At 38.6% G+C, this 16,743-nt stretch overlaps 2 protein-coding genes across 3 annotated transcripts; one reads left to right on the top strand and one right to left on the bottom strand.

Moving 5' to 3' along the window:
* The first annotated feature begins 152 nt into the window (after positions 1 to 152).
* cunh3orf18 (chromosome unknown C3orf18 homolog) lies at positions 153 to 4,849 on the top strand. 2 transcript variants are annotated; one of them, XM_069145206.1, is made up of 6 exons: positions 153 to 512; positions 1,516 to 1,929; positions 2,089 to 2,114; positions 2,408 to 2,537; positions 2,959 to 2,993; positions 4,257 to 4,326. In XM_069145206.1, the coding sequence occupies exons 2-5, from the start codon at positions 1,672 to 1,674 to the stop codon at positions 2,962 to 2,964; spliced, it is 420 nt and encodes a 139-aa protein (XP_069001307.1). In that variant the 5' UTR covers positions 153 to 512; positions 1,516 to 1,671; the 3' UTR covers positions 2,965 to 2,993; positions 4,257 to 4,326. The 2 variants fall into 2 exon arrangements, with proteins under 2 accessions (XP_069001307.1, XP_069001297.1); XM_069145196.1 differs by lacking the exon at positions 2,959 to 2,993 and having other exon boundaries at positions 4,257 to 4,849.
* Positions 4,850 to 8,412: 3,563 nt separating this feature from the next.
* On the bottom strand, positions 8,413 to 15,977 carry LOC138195618 (high mobility group protein HMGI-C). Its single transcript, XM_069145219.1, has 6 exons — positions 15,872 to 15,977; positions 13,661 to 13,861; positions 13,370 to 13,453; positions 11,518 to 11,565; positions 11,321 to 11,359; positions 8,413 to 9,149 (listed from the first exon to the last, which is right to left on the bottom strand). Exons 2-6 carry the CDS (start codon positions 13,763 to 13,765, stop codon positions 9,081 to 9,083), a joined length of 345 nt encoding a protein of 114 aa, XP_069001320.1. The 5' UTR covers positions 13,766 to 13,861; positions 15,872 to 15,977; the 3' UTR covers positions 8,413 to 9,080.
* Positions 15,978 to 16,743: the final 766 nt, after the last annotated feature.

Raw genomic sequence — 16,743 nt, forward strand, 5'->3', positions numbered from 1 at the left:
CGGATGCAGTCATTCACATGGGTCTGACAGCATCTGGTGTACAGAGCTATTAAATCCCATCCTCATCCCTGCAAAGCCGAATAGACAGTTGAGGGAGCCAACCACGTTTATCATCTTGAAGCCATTAGACCAATTGCAGGGTGAAGGGGGAGGGAGCTTGCCGCACTGATCTCTGTTTGCAGCATCCCTAGAGCAGCCTCTGTTGTCTGAAATACAAGAAAGGGCAAGACGGTGGGAGTAGATCCTTGGAGGCAATCGAAGAACTGGAAGGGAATATCTTTGGGACAGCCAGGATAGGGTTACTTTGGTGTGTGGAGTCCATCTTCAGAGAAAATGGCTCTTTGGTCAATGTAAACAGCCTGTGCAATACCTGCATTGCTAAAGGGGGAAGCAGAAGAGGAGGAGGAGCAGACACTGGAGCAAATGTTGCCTCTTCCAATGAAATTTTTTCTGTTTGTAGCTAGCCCTAGCCAGCGGCAGTTCACCTCTAAACATGCATGTTGTATGTTAAGGTACGTATGCATCTCTAATCTGAGAGGATACATGAGTAAAACCTGGTCATGTTGGCAGGATTAGCTCAGCTGTTAGGGCAAGACAGCTGAAACACAGTACATCTTAACTAAAAATAACATGTACTGTGACACACAGTAATAAGACCATTAAATTATCCTAACAAAGACGACCATGTAAAATACTGCATGCTCTGTCTGTGTGCAGTCCAGGGACTGTTAACGGGACAACAGCAATGACTGAATCCTGTCTTTGTTTTGCACAAGGTGGCTTCAGTTGCACATGTTCCTCATTAAGAGCACAAGCAGACAGGATGGGGAGGGAGGAATGGATCGTATGTCTATGCCTTCCTGTGTCACTATATAACAAAATGGGAAGTGTGTTTGTGTTTTAAAATACCTCATGTATGTAAATCTTCAGAAAACATTGCTTCTCACTCTCATGGGATGTGGATAGTAGGTGTGTGGGTGGGCGGCACATGCACTGAGTCTTGGATGCAGTGGATATTTATGGAACTTGTGTGTGTGTGTGTGTGTGTGTGTGTGTGTGTGTGTGTGTGCGTGCGTGTGTGTGTGTGTGTGTGGGTGTAAGTTGATTTTGACATTTGTACGCGGTACCAACACATTTCCTTGCAGTGCACGTTACAGTTTGAGTGCTTAATATTCCCCTTTTTTTTTTTTTTTTTTTTTTTTTTATCAAGTTTGTTATACCAATTCCCCTTCTGTGCGTTTGCTACCCACATCCTGCCCAAAACACCCACCACATCCCCGCTGGCACAATCAACCGTGGTTTAAATGAAAATGAGGGAAGTGCCAAAATATTTTACATTTAAGCAAATCATCAGTGCACAGAAGAAGAAAAAAGAGCATCTATGCTAGAATTGAAGAATCACCTAACTCTGTGATTCTACTTTATTTAACTAGTTCATCATATATGAAACATACATTTAAAAATGTAGCAAAATTGTCTTTTAATAGTGTTTTGCCTTTTTGTTTTGTTCTACAGATCTTATGGCGAAAGCACCATCAATGCCTGAGCAGACCCCAGACCAGCGGGCAGACACCAGCGTTGACCATGAGACGCACTAGACGCTGAGCGACACAACAAAATCCACACAGAGATTTAAAACACATCCTTCAGTTGAAACAGTTACACCTGACCATGGCTGTAAATGCAGCTAAGGCGACAGCAAGTTTTCTCTCCACAACTGCCACAACCACCACAGTCCCCTTCCTCTCCACAAGCCCTGGAGCCAGAGACAATATCACCTCAAGAACATTAATGACTGTCACTATAACAACAAATGAGACCAGCTTCAATGCCACCACGATTCCAGAGGTAGTGATTGAGGGCTCGGGCATGGGAATGTTGCTCGTTCCCTTCGGCATCATCACTGTCATTGGATTAGCAGTGGCAATAGTAAGAAATCATTTTAACATTGTCTCAAAAACAGCATTTGATGAAATAGAAAATAGAAAAGATAATATACAGTACTTGCCTTCTATAATTGAGTTTGGATAAGTTATTTCTATTATTATTTAAATGTTTTCTCATTATATCTTTTGTTTGACATTCTAGATGTTGTATATCCGGAAACGGAAGCGGTAAGTGTACAAAGATTATATTTTTTTTAAACCCTGTGAGAATCCAGAAGCCACCAGGTCATTGCATGTCACATGATTATTGGCTAATTTGTTACAGAGTGGCTTATTAGGTATATTTGTGGCCACAAAATGTAGTTTAAAATCATTTTAGCTTTTATTTTGTCAACATTGCACATATTCCCAAACAAACAAAACATTCCCCTATAACAGTGGTGGTAGCACTCACCATACAACCAGACAAATCTTCCTCCCTGCTGCCAACTGGTCTTCACTTCTAATCTTATGTCATACAGGTTGGAGAAGTTGAGACACCAGCTCATGCCCATGTACAACTTTGACCCAGCTGAAGAACAAGATGACCTGCTGGAACAGGAACTACTGGACCACGGCCGGGAAGGCAGCCTCACAGGTCCCAATGCCAAGGTAGGCCAGAAAGCGTTTGGTAGAAAGTTTTTTTTTCCACTTTAAATCCTCACATGAACCATTGCATTCCTGCTGCTGCAGTATCACAGACTACAAGTGGAGACTTGAATTACCACAAAGGCTATAATAACTATTATTTTATATTCCTAATTTTTTTTTAGATAGATACAAATAAAAAGTGTCTAAACAATTGTTCCCTTCGTTACTTCAACTTGGACCAAAGGGTAAAAGAGTTATGTCAAAATCTTTCAAATTCTTTGTGATGGCCCAGTTGAGTGCATGGGAACAAGTCTCATTGTTTTTATTTTTTATGTATAATCTGAAGATTTAAGTTTGTTAAGATGTATATTTTGCATGTCATTTCCTGAGGTTACTTTACTGTTTTTTCATTGCCATAATTCTATTTTTTTTTTCTGTTAAGTTTTGACAATGGCATAATGGTAAAAGGCAAACATGGTAAAGTATCACCTGTGTGTCTTTTGAACCATTTCCCTTTTTTCCACACCAAACCCTTATTCTTTCATGCTGTCTTTGCTTCAGTATCTCAAAAAAAACAACAAAGGCTTTACATTTGAAACTACTTTTGGATAAATAAACTAACTAATCCTGCAAGATTTCTGATGCTGTGTGTCCTCTATGCACGTACTGTAATATGTGCATAGAGGACACATAGCATCAGAAATCTTTTCCTCTGAACCTTCATCTATCTGTCACATCCTTTCCTTCATACTCCAATAACTAAATACTTACACATGAGAAACTCCAGGGGCTACATGAAGCACAAGATAATAATATCCATCTCTTGTGTTAATTTAGATTCAGTTAACACAAAGTCCAGTATAATGCATATTCAACACATGGCATATTAAACACTTATTGATTAAGTAAAATGCATTTGTGCATTGATATTGGTTGTAGAGGTTATTCAAGGGATTTTTGTTCAGTTGCCCAAATTTCGTAGCATGAAGGTAAGCTCACATTCTCAAGTGTAATTTATTGGCTTTTTACATATACTGTAACTGCATCTTACCTGTGGCAGCTGCACCAATCTTAAAGGCTATTTGTTGATGAAGTACATGTAATGCATTTAAATGGCTGAAAATTGCTAGTAATCGAATCTTAGTTAAGATTATTTTGTCAAACCCTCATTTCTGAAAAGCAATACATTGTGGAAAAACCATCAACAACCAATTTTAGAGTGCATTTCAGTATATTCATTAAACTTTGTTTTATAATTTATTACAAAATGATCTTCATTAATGCTGCACTAAATGGTTTACACCTTGTTTGGTCTTTGGCTTCTGGTACTAATTATCTCCCAGTTTCAATATTTAATCACAGTGTACATCCTAAAATATTAAGTTGATTTAGCTGTTCTAATCCACCTTGTTCACAGCAGACATTTTGACTTGTCATTGTAGGGAAAGCACTGGTGTATTGGTGATGGGTCAGTTCCATTAAGTGTCCCAATAAACTATGGCAGTGAAGCTTCATGCTCAAAAGCAGGACCTCTCGTAAGTGGAATGCAGCCATCATTAATACACCTGCTGTGCTTCCCCTACAATGAGAATTCAAAAGTTTAGTTGTAAAAAAGGTCAATTGTCCTAAAATTAACAAAACATCATATTACACAGACACTTTTTACATTGTCATTATTGCTTTTTTCAAGGCTGGAGTATGAACTTAATCACACTGACAGTTTATTCTTCTGTCCTGCAGACTCTCACAACCTCCCAAGGGACAACACAGAGGCCCAGTCGTCTGGTCTTCACAGATGTAGCCAAAGCTCTTAATGCTTAACAACTCTCTTCCATTAGTTGATTCGTTTGTGGGGGCTGTTGGTCTCATTGAGACCGAGACTGACGCTCAGGAAGGATAATAAAGGGAGACCGGACTATCTGATTACTGTTTTTTTTCACAGTATATGTGGTTTACATATTGTGAAAAAAAAAAAAATAGGGTGCATGTATGATAAGGGAGCGAAACGGGAAACATCACATATGATCTTGCACTGTTGTCATTTGGCGCACAAATGCAGTGTGAGGCACTTTTTTAAAAATCATGTTGTCAATGCTGTTAAATGTTTGTTAGCTTGTCAGTGAGGTTCTTCTGAGCTTCAATATCTACTTCATGTTTCATAAGAGAGACGTGTAAATCTGTGTTATAGTGATTTTTGTGGTCTTACATCTCTGACAAGCTCGAGCACTGAACATGTTGCCATCCTTAAGTGAAGTGTTCCTCTGTTTTGTTTCTTCTTAATTAAGCAATGAAGGTTTGTTTCCATCTGTATACATTAAAATTATTTAAACCCATTTTTAACATGTTTTGTTGTACAAATCCACAACAAAAGTGTTTAAAGGTGATATTTTATTGATATGCGATAAAGAAGCAGAGTAACACAAATCACAAGATAAAGAATCATAACAAAATATATATCACAGGTTTGTGAGTTGTATTAATGAAGTGGAGACACATCAATAACATAACTACAAAATGGTGTTAAAAGTAAGGCATAAAAGATGATTTCTCAAGTTACACTTCAACTTTTCAATAGTTGAAAATGGATCAAGTACTGTCTGTAACTATATCACTATCAGTTAGATCACAGAACAACATTGTCCCCGTATAGAGAGTAAATATTCAGACACAGCTTGTGTAAAAAAAAACACACTGACTTAGCTGTCGTTAAATAAAGTCATCCTTCAGGCTGAGTTCCATTCATGTTAGGTCATAGTGAGATGAGATGTGTGGACTACAACAGTACTAGTTTGACAGTTATTTCAAGATTTCTTGATCCACATAGCCTGCAGGTCTGATGGAAACTATTAGTCACAATTAACCAAGAATTTCCCCAGAGATGGCCCAGGCTTGTTTGTCTTCAGAGGTAGTCCAAGGGGCACATAAGTATAGTCAATGCAGTTGTACATTGAAATAATCTGTAACCTGGCAGCAATTTAATTCAACAATGCTGAAATACATGAAATGACAGAAATAAAACAAACCATCAGTGAAAGTATAAGTTTTAGGTGAAAGAAACACAGTAAATGATGGGTGATATTCAAGTAATGTGCAGTGATGAGCAACTAGTAAGTGATACACAGTTCACGGTGGATAAATGTTCAACACAAGATGCCAGAATCAGAGGAAGTTGGCACATTTGCAGTAATGACTCGAGGCTTTCTGGCAGTTTAAGTGCAGAAATCCTGAACAAGGTCTCAGAACCCCTTTAGTAAAACTAGACCGAAGGTTGGAGACATCTTAACCTAAAGATATTTTACACACAATAATTAAGTCATCTACATGAAATATTAGCCTGGTGTTACCAGAGTGTATCCAGACGGTACGCTACAGAGGGAATTGTTTGCAGTCATTGCATCCCGCTGGGCTTAGACCTTGGGTTAACTTTGAAACTATTGGAGTGGCTTTGACCAAACGGTACACACCAAAACTCCCTGACCGCTGCAACTGCATTTAGAAAAAAAACAAAAACACTGGTCGCCGATTGGTCCGCCCTTCAGACTGGCTGAGCGAATGTTAATGTGAACAGAGTTTTGAGACTATAATCACAGTGGAAACTGAAGTTGAAAGCAAAAGCCTGACAGAGCCAGACTAGAAAAATATCTCCATGAATTAAGAGATCCTGAGCTCTCCCATATTTTTTTTTTTTATATCTGTTCTATGGCTGGTTTTAATGTTTACTCATCATATATACCAGATTAAGTCTATATGAATTAACATGTTTGTTTTTTTTTTTTCCCATTAATTCCTTTAATGTTCAATTACATTTCTGTAAATTAAATTTCCCTGCATTATGGTCTGGTGCCAGTAATTCTGGTGGAGAATAGTACATTCCCTTCATTGTAACTTAGGTTTCACGTTGGGTTTTTTTTTGCACAAATGTAAAATGTAAATTTTTTATATTTTGACATATCCATCTTTTGATATTTCTGCCTGCACCCAGACACAATGGAGATGGAGTTTCATTTATGGTATTAAACACATTAAACAGGTCAGAGGCAGCTATGTGTTTTTAACAGGCAGCAACCTGTGAACAGGCAGCAACCTGTGAACTGCCATTTTGAAGGCTTGAATCTGGTATTTTGGCCTTCCATCTTGTTTTTTGGAGCCAGAAGTGGACATGGGTGAGCAGACTTGAGAACACTACGAACGCCCACCTATCCCGGGAACCTGACTGCGCCCCAGGCATGTCAATCAAACAAACCACTCTGAGGCCAGAAGAGGTCAATTTAGCAAATGTAGAAATTACATCTATATTTATATTCAGTCTGTGGTCTTACCAGGAACAGTATTCCATAAGGTTACTTGTTTGCACCACAAATGAAATCACTGCATCGTATGGCCGTCTACATACGTAGCTTTGTGCTCTCAGAGGTAAGTAATCTTTAAAGATCCTGTAAAGCAAGACTGTGCTCATTTCAGATGAAGTATAACACACTCTTCCTCTCTGAAATACAAAGTTAAATTGATAAGCAATAAGACACCTTCAATTCAGTACAATCAGGTGTTTTGTTGCTGTAGCCTTAGCTGGTCTGCTATGACCGGTGGCTAATGTTAGCCATAAACTCTCATGTATTTCAGCACTTTGTGGTTATTTGCTGCCATGAATTAAGTGTCACACATACAATTTACAGTGTAAGAATCAGAAAATACATAATGTTGTAAAAATGAGAAAAGAATAACAACCCCCCTCCCCCACCCACTACCCCAAAATACAAGTATTTCATAAGGAACTACACCCTAAAAAGCAAGTGTTTCATCAAGTTGTTGTAAACTATTGGCTGCATTTTTTTTTTCCCCCAGGAGAACAAACAAAGTCTCACTTCAGTTTTTGTCAAATACAGTTTTTAAAGAAATTATAATGATGCTTGTATTTTTACACCTCTACTGGAGTGTAACACCTGCATACATGTATTTGTGTTGGCATGTAGCCCTAAAAACCATTTTCTTTTCTTTACTGTATACCTGTACATGAACCTGTCCGTGTGTGTGCGCGTGTATGTGTGTGTGTGTGTGTGTGTGTGTGTGTGTGTGTGTGTGCGTGCGTGTGTGTACAGTGAGTGTGTATATCACTGCTGAAGGTGTGAATAATTACTTTTTTGGAGATCTTTCTGTCTTTTGTGTTACTGAGGTAGAATGAGAGATTAAGAAACTGAAGGTATCTGAGGTTTTAAATGAGGTCTTTGTGTCAAGGCATACTGGTAATGTCAAATACAGATCAGAAATGCACAACAAACACAGCACCATAATTATTACTGAGTAGACAACATGTTCCTGAAAAGGTTTGTACCTGAGGTTTCAATATGGTGTAAAAGCACTGTTAATAATGAAATCCTGAGTGTGGTAAAATGACATGTCACACTGTTGTTGAATAAAATATGTATGAAGGGTTTCTCTTCAAAATAAAACATCCATTTAAACCTTTGGGCACTTTTTGTTAAATCAGCTGCTGGTTGGAAGGAAAAAACTGAACATCACTTTATTTTTTTTGAGGTAATGTAATCCTGCGATTTTTTTTTTGTCTTGAGTAAAGAACTTCAGACATGATTCTTCTCTAAAATTAGATATTTCATATTTGACTAAAACATAAACTTTCATGATAATGACTTCAGCGCACCATGTTTATATTGTAACATTGATAAAAAATTTCACCGTCTTGCTCCTGTTTTATACGAGGATTCATGACACTTGATTAAGAAAGATGTTTCAATAAAATGGTTCAGTTTGGTTCCTTTGTTTCTCGTAACCCCCTCTCATTTCAGCCTGCAGCCCCGTCCCCTCTCCACGCACGCACGCACACACACACACACGCACACACGCACGCACGCACGCACACGCACACATACACTGAGGAGTTCACGAAAGCTGGCATACTTGAAGGAATAACTCGACTTTGTGGGAAATGCGCTTCTTTGCTTTCTTGCTCAGAGTTATATGAGAAGACTGATACAACAAAGAAACGGTCGGTGTGGCTTTGCATAAAGACGGGAAACAGATGAGAACAGTTAGCCTCGCAAAGGTAACAAAATCAATCCAGCAGCATGTCTAAAACTCCAATGCACATAATCCCTGTAAAAACAAAAACTGCTTTTACATGTTGGCTTTTGTGCAGCTTTCAGAAATGAGAAATAACGTGATGGTTCATGAGCTTTAGAGATGCTGCGGGTGGAAGCTCCATATTAAACGTACATACATGAAAATGGAATTGATCTTCTCATCTAAGACTTAGCAAAGAAGACAATAAATGCATTTCCCAAAATGTGGAACTTTTCCTTAAAAAAAGCCTTATCAAAAGATCAAATACACCAATGTTAAGACAGTTTGTTCACCAAACAAACCAAACTTTTAAAGTCAACAACAAATCCTGGGTACAGTATTAGTTTTGGAGAGCAAACTACTGTCTGCAATGAGTTTTGAGTGTGTGTGTGTGTGTGTGTGTTCCTGAAACCTCATCACAGATAGGAGTCGGACTGTACCCCTGTTTGTTTGAGGCCTAACCTTGAGGTAGGTAGAGAGGGGTCCTATCTACTCCCCTTCCTCCTGTGCTGGCACCTGAGATGACGAGGGACCCTCCTCAGCCTCTTCTGAAGGGCCCTGGAACAACAGAGGACCAAAAAGACTGTCACTTTGTCATCATCATCAGTTCTTTCTGTCTCGTGACTCATGATGCGCAAGGTAGTGAATCAATACTAGAAAGGGCGTAAGAATACAAGAATTAGTATTAAAATCTCATTGAGTGCTTGCGTGCGAGGAAGCAGGTTCCAGCTGCCAGACCAAGAAATGTGAGGAAGACGACGGTTACATCAGGAAACCAAGAAGACAGAGGAAGAGAACAGTTAGATCAGGTTTCCCCTGTCTACACTGACTCATTCTTCCCCTTCATGTGCGTGCGTTTGAGAGAATGAGTCTGTCTCAACGGTTTCAGTTCTTGAAGCATCTTAACCTCTTTGACAAACTGCTTCGTGGAGAGGATGCGATAAGAAAGACAAGGGGCATCAAGTGAGCCAGCCTGCTCTGTTGAGAGATGTTATGCAATTCTTTCGTTTGAAAAATGAACAAGATGGCGTAAAGAACCGAAAGTTTCTGAGAAAAACGTGTGTACGTTCACCAAAACTGGATGTCACGATAGGATGTCTGGCGGTGCGTCTGGGGAATTCAGCAGCACCATCTGTCAATTTCCAAGAATTTGCCATATTCTCATGAAGTCAGTTCACGTAAAGCATAAGGGGCATGAGGATTCATGGTTTTTTTCTGTCAAATATGCTACAGTAATCAGTTTTTCTGCAAGTTTATTTTTGTCTGATTATACATAATGTACGAAAACATACACACGTGTACTGAAATGCAACATGGCGAGCCACTGAGGTTGTGTTAAAAGAATAGTGTAAAAATGAAAAGGATGAAAAAAGAAATAAAAGAAGAGAAATAAATGTAAGAAAAAAGTAAAATACACAAATGTTACAAGTGCACACAGAAACGTGCAGGGTGGTGGAAAGGATTTGCTGAAAACAATGAGCTAGGATACACAGAGGTAAAAGGTCAGCGTACCTCACCCTGATAGCCTGAGGAAAGAATCTTAAATTTTCTTTTCGAAAAGTCTGGCTGTTAGGTTTGTGGTTTTAGGGGCGTTTGTTAGAAACTGGAGCAGTTTATGGTAATGTATTTTTGCATTGAGACACTGAAGAAAGGAAAAACATTAAAATGCTGAAGAATTCCTTCTGTATAATGCCATACAGTTCAACAGCATCACATCCTCAAACATTTAGTTATTTCAACACTCAGTAAATCATTTTCACTATACTCTTTATTAAAGTGGGATTTACTGCAGAACTGTTTGACTACTTTAGCTTTCGCTATGTGAACTTAATAAAGTGGCAACTGAGTGGATACATATAGTCTAAACATTTTTGTAAGAATGTGATACCATGGCTTGTGAAGTCGCCGGTTTACTTGTTGCACAAATCAAAGACAAATATATTCTCATACAACAACCTGAAGATCCTGATGGCTTAGTGGTGAAGGTGCATTACCCCATGCTATTAGTTTGCCTCTCTCCGATTTATTTATTGATGATAATCAATAAATCCTAATTGGACAAAAAATTGTTGACAAGAAACCTGCAATCATTTCTTACTGCATTAAGGTTGATTCACCTTCATATCATTTTGGAGGCTTTAGTTTGTGGTGTTGTTGAATTGTATTGCTATATTCCTAACTTTTTGTCCACCTTATTTATATCAATTTAAGTAGTCACAATGAGCTCAACATGTAACTCACATCAGTCAAAAGTTGAACGAGTGACGCAAAATTATATTTCTGTCTAGCTGAAGCAGAGGATGCATTCCTGCACAGGCACAAACTTTTGAAGTGTCTTTGATCTAATACCAAATCTATACTACACTAATAATAATAATTAAGAAAAAAATAAGGTGAAAAATGATTTGGTAAATCTGCAGTGAAGTACTACACCAGAGAGTTTGCATGGTTAGAGGGTTAAAGGATGAACTACTTTTAAAGATTCAGCTACTGCTCAGTTTGTTAGATTATGAACCATACATTTCATATAGTGGAGAACGAGGCTCTGAATGTTGTGTGATTTACTTTTTAAACGGTCTACATTTATCTGAAACACCAGCCCTATTTCCATCATTTTGGCCAATGCCCTATGACAACACAATAGTTTTTCAGTTGAGGTAACCTGCGTCTCAAAGTGCTATATCAAACCAGTCCACTCTTCTGCCTTTTAAAGATTTCATTTTCCTCACCTGCTGCTCTTCAGTTACTTCTGGAACTACTTTCTGGGGCTGTGAAATAAGAGACAACACAATTAATTAAACATGAAGGGAACTGGGCCTTCAAGGACTCCACAGCTCCTGCAAATACAGACACACTGAAGGCTTTTGGGCATACAATTTTACATTTTACAATTAATGATGTCTGAGTGTCAGTGATTGTTCCATACCCATTTCCTTGGTCGCCCACGGGGTCGTCTCTCCCCAATGGGCTCTTTCTGAGAAAGAACAGATGAATGGTGAAAAAGAAGTCTTCAGATTTGAACTGGTAATATACTCATACTGATCACATGGTTTTTATTAGGTATTGCTGTTTTTGAGTCTTGGGGAACATTTCTCTCATGACCAATAGAAGTTTTATACAATAAAATGGTTGAAATATTTGCTAAATATGTTTTTTGGGGTAATATTTTAATTTCCTTTTACAAGTCTGGTTGGCAGTCCAAAACCTTCTACAAAACTCTATTCTTTAGTGCTACAGAAGTGTATTTACACTTCTTAAAATGTCAGCATACACAGTGCCTGCATACAGGTGTGCTCTACGTTCAATAAAGTATTTAGCCTTTACAGCGTGTCTATCTGAATAAAAAAAGAGCAACTCTTACAGCCAAAGAAAAATGATTTTAAACAATCAAATAGTAAATTTTTTTTTTTTTTTTTAAATCAACATTTATTGCTTTACTATCCGTCTTCTTTGAAAGATGTTCATCTCACCAAAATTTGAAAACATAAAAGGATGGATTTGTCTAAATACATGAAATACCTCACTCTGCCATGATTGTAACAAGTTAAACAAGTTCAGTAACTGAATAATTTATGAGTCTTGCATCAAAAGTATTATTAGTTTATTGAGTCAACACTTTCCAGTTGTGAATATTGTGCAGTTTTCTTAGTCCTTTCTGACAGCGAATAGAATTTTGTTGAGTTTTGGACTGTTGGTTGGACAAAATAAGACTTTCAGTGATGTCAGTTTTGACTTAAGGCAAATTGTAATGTGCATTTTCTGACATTTTATAGATCAAATGGTTAAATCATTCAACTAAAAAGTTTAAAAAAAGGAATTACAAAAAAATGTGTTGCTGCCAGAGCATGATTCATAAAACTGTATGGTAAAATTGTTTGAATACTTGCAACAACAATGACTAACACACTCTACATTAGTCATTAATCTAATTGGTTTGCTCATAAATCACAACCAGTGTACTCATAGAAAATACACAAAAACTGTGGTTTATTTTTGCAGCATTGATCAATGTTTGAATATTTTTTTTTTTAAATCAGACCACCTTACATAAGTAAGGGTCTTAATATCAGAATATTTATGTCAAGTATTGTACAACTAATAAAACCCCTGCATACAAACTTTTATGAAAGTCAAAGCATGTAAAACAAGATTATTATCCCTGATGCCTCAATGAGCTCATTGCAATTTACTGTTTCAGATCGACCGGATGAGGTGAAGCTAATTTCAACCACATAACTTACTGCTGATATGCTGACTGATAAATCATGAGATGATGTTTAAAATGGTGAACCATACCTAAAATAGTATGTTACAGTTTTTCTGTGATAATGCACGCACCAGTTCATCTTTGAGCCCTGATCCATAGGCTGAAGCTTGAGACATAAATAGTGCATTGATTTAATAACAGCTTGTCTTTTCTCTGGTAAGCGGGCATTTGCCCAAATCATGACTGCCTTTATGTCCCACTAAAGACATAAATCTTTACATTTCAGGATGTAGCCAATTACATGGAGAGATCTCAGATGCACTAATGCATCTAAAGCAGATGCACTAAGACTGTATATAAAGAAATGTAGACGACGCTACCATACATTTTAAGACAAATATGCATCATTAAGTCTATCACACAAGATCACAGATGTCAGTTAAACAGTAAATATTTGCTTCTCATAGCATTTCCTGATGTTTGAAGGAAACAGTTCTTGCAACAAAAATGCCTTTTTTAAAGTAAATTTTCTGTTTATACGAGTGTCTTAGAATTTCTGATTAGTTTCAACCTTCAGTGCAGTTCTGGGGCCTTTGTCCTTGCTGCCTTTAGGTCGTCCTCTTGGTCGCTTTGGAGTTGGTGGTCCAACAGGCTCCTGTGGTTAGAGATTAGATGTGGAGCCACAACTAACCAGTCACAAATACATTATATACCGTCTACAACCCGCTGACGTAGAAAGATAATCAACTCTAGTTGTTTTTTTTTTTTTTTTTTTTTACAACTTATTCTCAATTAGATACTTAATTATTTAAGGTTGAGGACAGAGCTGATCACAATCGTCTTCTGAAGACAGAAGTCCTACCTGCTGCTGTTTCCGTGGTCGACCCCTGCCCCGGCGCTGAGGCTCAGAGGGTGACAAGGCAGTGCTCGGCTGAGGAGACGGCTCTTTGGTCCCACTGTTACTCATGCCTGCGTCTGTCCACCTGCGTCAAAGAGTGTGGGCATCAAAGCCTGGAGCAGCGGCCTCGAGGGCTTAAAGAGGAGAAGAGCTGAGTATCAGGAGCTGGAGATGTGAGCAAAGAAAAGTGGAAAATATGACCACTATGAACGCAGTGCAGCAATCATCTTCGACAAATTCAGGCTAATCGGCTCTATTATACCACTTCAAACATCATCTTCTTTTTGCACAATTACCACAATAACTTCCAATCAGTACTTAATGTACCATTAAAAGGATCATTCAGAATCACACAGGATCCTTTTCCAAGAGCAAGCGTGGGAACCACTTATACATAAGCCTTGGCACCAGGTTCATCGGAACACATACAGGGGTCTGGCAAACGCAGAGAAACATGAGAATGGTGTGCAGAGACTAAAAGTAGCACAGATATTCACAACTCAATCTACCATCCAAAATCAGCATCTACTGTACTGCACTCTATCTTTCCATCTGTCCTCAGTGATGTATTTCTCAATGGGGTTGTGAATGTTGTAGGTGTGGTGATGCTGCTACAACTTTTACTGAAAACTCTGCACAACTAAGACAATAGCTAGAAGTACACACAAACAAGTACTGTATGCAAAATCTTAATGGAAAGAATCACAAACTATTGACAAGGCTATAATGCATCTATTATTTCGTTTAGTCAGTCTAAAATACATTTGCAACAATTAATCTGCTACAGTTTGTCATTTTGGATGTTAGCTTTTTTTTTGCATTTATTTTTTAATAGAAAACTAAATATGGTTGTGTTTTTTGGACTTTTGGTCACAAAAAAAAGGTATCTAAAGACATTTTCATAAATTTTCTGACATTTTACAGACACATCAAATAGTTGATTTCTCAAGATACGTTTAAAAATTTCACAAGTGATTAATTGTCTCGAAAAATAAATGTCATCAAATAATGTCAAATTTCGATCAATAGCTGTCCATTGTGATATCTTCAGTTTGCTCGTTTCTCTGACTAACAATCACAAACCAAAAGACATTCAGTTTAATGTAACACAAGACAAAAAAAAGGCAGAAAACTAAATTTAAGTTACAAAATATTGCATATTTTTGCTTGAACATGCACACTCGATCAATTACCGAAGTAGTAGCCAATTAGACTCCTTTCTGTCAGTCAATTTGCTGAATAAATGTTTAGTATCATAAACCTGAATAATAGCATTATAATTGTAAACGATGTATGTTTCTATTGTACTATATTACGGGTAACATCCTTAAACGTGATAGGCTAAATTATTTGCTTAATTGAGTCACTACTTCTTTGCAAAATAAACAATAACGGTCTACTGTTGGTAAAGTCCCAGAGGTGGTCGTTTACCACAACCTCTCGCTCCGTAAGGAATGTGCCAAACACTAATTGCCAACACAGCCTATCAAAACGGCCGCACTGAAGCAGGAAGTCGAAGTAATTTGAGAAATACGTACTCGCAGAAACGATTTAAAGCCAAACGAAATGCATGACGTCGGTTAGTCGCTTATAAACTGATTTCGGAGCAACACAACAAGCCCGTGCACTTCTCCGTCAGCGGCAGACCGTCCGCTCAACTAGTCTGCGTTTGGCAGTCAAGTACGGGACTGAATGTACTTTTTGCATATGGGCGGCAATTGCAAACCATAAAAACACATTCTTGAACAGCATTAAAGGAAGTGCGCAAAGCGCTCCTGAAGCGAACCCGTGAGTTCAAACCTTCGACGTTGGTTTAGTAACTGGCACATGTTGACGCCAAAACAACAGTCGAGGCCATCAGTGTTTTAAAGCGTAAAGTCGGCGCTCGCCACACAACATCCCCTTACTTCCATCACTTGCGCAATCGATCTCCAATGTGTCGGGTTTTGGAACGATAATATGGATGACCCGAGTGGCAGAAAGAGCTGGGAAAAAAAACAAAACTTTACCAAGGACAAAGGCAAGCAACACAGGTGCAAAAGCTCTCCTTTCAAACCAGCCCGAACATAGCCTACATACATTCAAGCTATAGGCTCCATGTTTAGGCTGAGCAATCCTGCTCATGCAGCCAGCGCCAAACGTAGCACAGAGCGAGCAGAGAGCAGTTCAACTTACCTTAAGTCGGTTTGCAGTATTACCTGGAAGTTCGCACACAGTCGGCTCACTTTGTGCTCCTGCACAACTATGAAAATCTTAGTGTATCGACCGTCTCATTGGCTGGAATGAAAGGGTAATCTCGCTCTCTCTCTCTCTCTCTCTGTCTCGCTCTCTCTCTTCTCTCTCTCTCTCTCTCTCTCTCTCTCTCTCTCTCTCTCTCTCTCTCTCTCTCTCGCTCTCTGCCTCCTCCTAATCGGAAATGTGTGTGATCCCCCCAGACGTCCAGTCACGAATACCCCAGATGCAGTATAGTGGGGGGTTGTAGCAGAGCACTATGCATTGCATACTTTCTCTATTAAAGCATGTTTCAAGAAAGAACGAGGGTAGGAGGGTTGAAACACAGGAGCCCGCCCCGAAAAGCTCACCGGACCACCCACTTGAGAGGCAGAGAGGGAGAAAAGACGGGCACCAGACTGGAGGGTCTGGTTCCGGGGTTCCCAAAGTGGGATCTGGGGGCTGGGAAGTTCCCCAAGTAAAGAAGTGAGGAAACGGTTCAGTTTGTTTCAGTAGAAACGATGTTGAGACCAGACTTTCTAATGCTTGAAGTAGAGGTTTCACTCTGTCTCCCTGCTGTTATCTCCCCACCTACAGTGTTTGAGAAAGTAAGTCATGAAGGACTGAAATATCTAATGGGGTTTTAGAGAACAAAGTATGCTAATCAAAACTCTGATCGGCATTTGTTTGGGGGAAAATATGGCCCCATTTGCATCATTTAATCACGCACCAAATGAAATCACTAAAAGTTAGCAGCAAAAAAAAAAATTAAGTATATATTTTTTCATGTTCTTATGTACATGTAAAAAGTTGAAATTAGATGCAATGTCAAGTAT

The sequence above is a fragment of the Embiotoca jacksoni genome, unplaced genomic scaffold (genome assembly GCF_022577435.1).
Source record: "Embiotoca jacksoni isolate LCO1_2020_lvr unplaced genomic scaffold, fEmbJac1.0.p SCAF_1, whole genome shotgun sequence".
NCBI lineage: Eukaryota > Metazoa > Chordata > Actinopteri > Embiotocidae > Embiotoca > Embiotoca jacksoni.

Bases quoted from the DNA above. Each gene is read 5' to 3' on its own strand.
- cunh3orf18 (XM_069145196.1), top strand. From the start codon at position 1,672: ATGGCTGTAAATGCAGCTAAGGCGACAGCAAGTTTTCTCTCCACAACT. The intron at 2,115-2,407 runs GTAAGTGTACAA...TATGTCATACAG, and splicing joins TATATCCGGAAACGGAAGCG to GTTGGAGAAGTTGAGACACC. The intron at 2,538-4,256 runs GTAGGCCAGAAA...TCTGTCCTGCAG, and splicing joins TCACAGGTCCCAATGCCAAG to ACTCTCACAACCTCCCAAGG.
- LOC138195618 (XM_069145219.1), bottom strand. From the start codon at position 13,765: ATGAGTAACAGTGGGACCAAAGAGCCGTCTCCTCAGCCGAGCACTGCC. The intron at 11,360-11,517 runs GTATGGAACAAT...CTTATTTCACAG, and splicing joins GTGGGCGACCAAGGAAATGG to CCCCAGAAAGTAGTTCCAGA. The intron at 9,150-11,320 runs GTGAGGAAAATG...CTGTTGTTCCAG, and splicing joins AAGTAACTGAAGAGCAGCAG to GGCCCTTCAGAAGAGGCTGA.